Below are 6,000 nucleotides of genomic sequence, written 5' to 3'. Positions count from 1 at the left end.
ACCCCCATAGTGCGATACAGAAAACAATCAAAACTGACCTGCGTGCACGGCCGATAGAGAGTGCCATTAATGACCTCCAGAAACTCGCATCGGTTGTCATTTGAGGCATACACACTGGGGGTCATTCCGAGTTGTTCGCTCGCAAGCTGCTTTTAGCAGCTTTGCACACGCTAAGCCGCCGCCTACTGGGAGTGAATCTTAGCTTATCAAAATTGCGAACGAAAGATTAGCAGAATTGCGGATAGACACTTCTTAGCAGTTTCTGAGTAGCTCCACACTTACTCGGCATCTGCGATCAGTTCAGTCAGGGTCGTTCCTGGTTTGACGTCACAAACACACCCAGCGTTCGCCCAGACACTCCTCCGTTTCTCCAGCCACGCCCGCGTTTTTCCCAGAAACGGTAGCGTTTTTTCAAACACTCCCATAAAACGGCCAGTTTCCGCCCAGAAACACCCACTTCCTGTCAATCACATTACGATCACCAGAACGAAGAAAAAACCTTGTAATGCCCTGAGTAAAATACCTAACTGCATAGCAAATTTACTTGGCGCAGTCACACTGCGGACATTGCGCATGCGCATTAGCGACTAATCACTCCATTGCGAGAAAAAAATAACGAGCGAACAACTCGGAATGACCCCCACTGTGCGATATTTCAGTCAATATCACTCAGAAGGGGGAAAATGAGCGATATTGACTAAAATATCACACAAAGGGGTAAATTTACTAAGGTGGGAGATTTTTAGAACTGGTGATGTTGCCCATAGCAACCAATCAGATTATATCTATTATCTGCTAGAAGCAGCTAGATAAATGGTAAGTAGAATCTGATTGGTTGCCATGGGCAACATCACCAGTTCTAAAAATCTCCCATCTTAGTAAATTTACCCCAATGTGTATGCACCTTAAGTGTTCTTTTATGTGGGTATAATCCATGCTCCCTGTTTATATATATATATATATATATATATATATATATATAAACTAAAGTTTCATGTATGCCAAATGGATACGTAACTTATTATTAATATTCAAGGACTTATCTGAATTCAACTACAGATCCAAACATTTCTGTGCTGCGTCACTCTGAGTATGTGCAGACGGGCTCCCATATCATAAACCCAGGTACTGCATACCTGTAAATAAATACAGATGTGTTCCTAATTAACACTGGGCCTAATTCAGACCTGATCGTAGCAACCAATTTGTTGGCAGATGGGCAAAACCATGTGCACTGCAGGGGGTGCAGATACAGTATAACATGTGCAGAGAGAGTTAGATTTGAGTGGGTTATATTGTTTCTGTGCAGGGTAGACATTGGCTGCTTTATTTTTAGATTTAGATTTATTTAGATTTCAGTCTGAATACACCCTACCCGCCCAGAAACACCCACTTCCTGTCAATCACACTACGATCACTTCATTGATGAAAAATCTTCGTCCGGGTGTGAGTAAATCTAAGTTTTGTGTTAAAATACCAACCGCATGCGCACTGCGAACCATGCGCATGCGCATTTTTGCCTTAATCGCTCCGTTGCGAAAATCGGCAACGAGCGAACAACTCGGAATGACCCCCATGGGCCCTCATTCCGAGTTGATCGCTCGCTACCTACTTTTAGCAGCCGTGCAAACGCATAGTCGCCGCCCACGGGGGAGTGTATTTTTGATTTGCAAGTGTGCAAACGTCTTTCTAGCGGAGCTCTGCAAAAACATTTTGTGTAGTTTCAGAGTAGGTCTGGGCTTACTCAATCCTTGCGATCACTTCAGTATTTTTGTTCCCAGAATTGACGTCAGACACCTGACCTGCACCGCCTGGACACGCCTACGTTTTGCCAAACACTCCCAGAAAACGGTCAGTTGACACCCACAAACGCCCTCTTTCTGTTAATCTCCTTGCGACCGGCTGTGCAAACGGAATCGTCGTAGAAACCATCGCTGGGTAACGAACCGCTGTGTACTCATACGACACGCCTGCGCATTGCGGTGCATACGCATGTGCAGATTAGCCCTGTTCTGCCATGATCGCTGCGCTGTGAAAATCCGTAGCGAGCGATCAACTCGGAATGACCCCCATCATTTTGCCCAACTGCTAACAAATTTGCTGCCATCATCAGGTCTGAATTAGGCCCAGTACTGACGTGTACTTATTGATTATTCAGATATTATTTACAGATATTTATGAGAAGGATAATGTATCCTCTGCAGGGCCGGTGCAAGGTCTCTCTGCACCCTAGGCAACGCTTCAGCCTAGCACCCCCTAACCTACAAACAGGGCAGTCGAGAGCCGGGCTGGGCCCAGGTACTTTTCAAGGGGCGTGGCCTAATCACAGGAGGTGTGGTCATGTACCCTTATAAAAAAATACTGAAAAATTTGTATTTTAAGTACCTCCATGGCCACACTACAGCCCAGTACACAGCAACGTGTGCTGGGCTGAGGAAAAGAGCTGCAGCTGCTGCTGCCAGGCAAAGGGGAGGGGGCCTGGGCCCCTAATGGACTCTCACTGGGCCCCTCCATCAGACCTGGGCCCCGGTAATTTGTACCCTCTCCCCCCCCTTCCCTCGACACCACTGCCTACAAACCCCACCACCACCTCTCGGAGGAGAGTTGCAGGTGGCCACTAAGTGGACTGGGGTGAATTGCATTATTATACATATACAGAGAAAAGAGACAGCACTCAAGGACTTTTAAAGTGATAAATATATTGTCACAATATAAGGTCACATACGGTCACAACATTTTGTGACTTGGTTCACAATATACTTTCACTGTAAAAACCTTGAGTGCCATCTATTCTTTATATACTGTATAATACTGTATTCGGGGTCTGGTAGGGATATATCTAATTGGAGTTGGGTATGGGATGCCGCCGGTCAGAATACCAACAGCGGCATCCTGACCATTATAATACCGACATACTGAATGACATTAGTTAACCTTTCCCCTTATCCTTATCCTAACCCTCCCTGCAGCCTAACCCTAACCCTCCCAGGCATATATTCTGGATCTTGGCTGTCAGGATTCTGGCGTCATATATTTGTATGCTCCTTACTCTGTTCCATGCCTTCATCTGAAAGTTCATTACTGACCCGCATACAGTAACATCCTTAATTTTTTTGCAAGAATTCAGTGGTGCCCTTCAGTGGCCAGCGCCCCTAGGCAGCCGCCTAAAGCTGCCTAATGGTAGAGCCAGCCCTGATCCTCTGCTGTAAATTACAAGCATATTATAGGTTAACTCATCAGCCGCTGTCATCTGGGCTCCTGTTTAGTGTCGAGCACTAAGGGCCTGATTCATGTTTGTAAGTAAAGCAAAAGAAGCAAGTAACTTTGTGTCTGGAACAAACCATGTGGCACTGCAAGGGGAACAAATACATTTATATTGTTTCTGTGCAGGGTAAATACTGGCTGCTTTTGCATGTAGCCCACAAATGTAAGACAGCTTCATTTTCACAGTGCAATTTAGATTTCAGTTTGAACACATCCCACCAACATCAAACTTTCTCTGCACGTTTTACATCTGCCACACCTGTAGAGCAACATGGTTTTGCACAGTTGCTTGCTTTTTTTGCTTTACTTACAAAAATGAATCAGACCTTAAATGCAGACTGTACTTGGAAACAGGAAGCAGCAGACAAGACCAGTGTACAAGAGTGCAGAACACTCTATTTATACAGATACTGTTTACAGTACCCTCAATGGAGATACTGTAGCCTATTCATGTGTATTATACATAGTCTGACATCACTTTTATAGTATAACAGAATTGTGTAATGCTAAGCGTATTATGTATTCTAGACATATGTGTTCTATTCATATGTATTCTATTCAGTTTAGGTGAAATGTAAAATAATGGACATCTTCAGGCGATTAATATGGGTTTATGCAAATTGACTTAACATGAAGTGCTATGATTTTATTGTTGCAATTAATTGAAGCAGATAGATTGAAATCTATAACCAACTACAAATATATGTTGCACAGTATATGCCAAATTACATAATAGCATTGCATTTCTGTGACATAATATTAGCCTTAATTAACTGGGGTGTGATATTATGCTGTCAATCTCGTTTTACATATTTAGGGATGTTGTCTGTGGTCTGGTAATGATTTCAGTCCTCATGCATCTCATTTAAGTTTGTGTTTCTGTTCTTGAAATATAAGTAATAAGGAACAGATGGTTCAAAACTTCCCCCTCGATGGCTTAGGTTTGTCTCTTCTCGTTCCTCTTTGTGCTGGTGACTTATTCCTTCTCTATCTCTATCTCTGTGTAGAATATCTTGCTTCTCCTTGATACATGTCTTCTTTAAAACACTTGGATGCTCCTCTGAACCAAGTTCTGACTCATAAGTAAAGTCTTGTTCATATGTTCCCAGAGTGCTGCACCTGTCGTCTTCCTCTTCTTGGGAAGAACTACCCTTCACACTCTCCCCATCTGAATGACAAGATGTTTTGTTAGTTCTTCTCTTTCTGGATAGGTCAAAAGGTTCTTTCTGCTCTGCACTGCAAAGCACAATAGAGTGGGAGAGGTCTGTCCTTGCCCTGCCCAAACCTGGAAACAGAATTAAAACATGTTAATATGCAATATTACTCTGACTTTTATAGTGTTGTAATCTCATTTTTATATTACCTCAAATATTTGTTTAATAGCTAAATCCCAATCAATGGAAATATGTATGCACTCAGTGAGAATACCAAAGCCAAATATAGGATCTGGTACAGCCCTTATTGTTATGTTATTTCTGACATCCATAATCATAGCTATTAGATGGCACCAAAAATAGTACTTCCATGTCTTTAATTGTGCACAGTGGGTACAGTTTATTCTTTTTAGTGGGTAATACATAGAGGCAGTGTAAGAGAGATGGTGTGGCGCGTGTAAAGTCTTTGTGTGGGCACCACCGTCTCTCTCTCTCTCGGCATGTTTGCCTTTTAGCTGCATGTGTAGGTCTATGGAAATATGGCACATGATCCCGGTGATTTCTCTACTGCACATGGGCAGATCTTCAGGAAAATTGCAGCTGCAGTTTTCCATGTGATTTCTACAGCTCCACTGTGATGAGGTAAGTATGATATATAGTTGCATGTTGTAAAGTGTGGACTCCCATGGAAGTAGCACACCCTGCACCCTTTATTATAGATATGCCTATGGAAATACACAATTTCTCATACGTCCTAGAGGATGCTGGGGACGACATCGAGACCATGGGGTATAGACGGGATCCGCAGGAGACATGGGCACTCTAAAGACTTTTCATTGGGTGTGAACTGGCTCCTCCCTCTATGCCCCTCCTCCAGACCTCAGTTTTAGAAATGTGCCCAGGTCGACTGGATGCACTCTGAGGAGCTCTACTGAGTTTCTCTGAAAAGACTTATGTTAGGTTTTTTTTATCTTCAGGGAGATCTGCTGGCATCAGACTCCCTGCTTCGTGGGACTGAGGGGGCAGAAGCAGAACCAACTTCCTCAGAGTTTCATGGTTCTGCTTCTGCCTGACAGGACACCATTAGCTCCTGAAGGGAAATGAACGCTAGCCGTGTCTAGATGCTCACTCCCACAGCACGCCGTCACCCCAATCACAGAGCCAGAAGTTAGAAGACAGGTGAGTATAAGAAGAATGATCTTCTATCAAGTAAGTGATGGCTGAGGTGTGGCACGACTGGCGGGAGCGCAGCGCGCCATTGCTGCCCACACACACAGGCACTACAGGGTGCATGGCGCGGGCGGGCGCCCTGGGCAGCAATAAAAATACCTCAAACTGGCTTAAAGGGGGCATAAGTTGCCGCTAGCACAGCCCTACCCCCGCCAGTATAAATATTACAGTGTATATATGAGTGTAAGGACGCGCCATTGCGGGGGCGGAGCTTCTTCCTCAGGTAGCCAGCACACTACTCATTGCCATTTTCTCTGACGTCCTAGTGGATGCTGGGAACTCCGTAAGGACCATGGGGAATAGACGGGCTCCGCAGGAGACTGGGCACTCTAAAAGAAAGATTAGGTACTAT

At 44.3% G+C, this 6,000-nt stretch overlaps 1 protein-coding gene across 2 annotated transcripts in view; it reads right to left on the bottom strand.

Moving 5' to 3' along the window:
- Positions 1-3,868: 3,868 nt before the first annotated feature.
- ZNF366 (zinc finger protein 366) overlaps positions 3,869-6,000 on the bottom strand; it is a 136,627-nt gene continuing 134,495 nt past the window's right edge. For both annotated transcript variants that reach the window (XM_063963880.1, XM_063963881.1), the window contains one exon: positions 3,869-4,549. In XM_063963880.1, coding sequence (XP_063819950.1) covers positions 4,110-4,549 — 440 coding nt within the window. In that variant the 3' untranslated portion in view covers positions 3,869-4,109. The remainder of the gene's footprint in view (positions 4,550-6,000) is intronic.

Source organism: Pseudophryne corroboree, chromosome 1, assembly GCF_028390025.1.
Source record: "Pseudophryne corroboree isolate aPseCor3 chromosome 1, aPseCor3.hap2, whole genome shotgun sequence".
NCBI lineage: Eukaryota > Metazoa > Chordata > Amphibia > Anura > Myobatrachidae > Pseudophryne > Pseudophryne corroboree.
The sequence above is the reverse complement of the archived record's forward strand: the minus strand, read 5'-3'. Positions and strand labels throughout refer to the sequence as shown.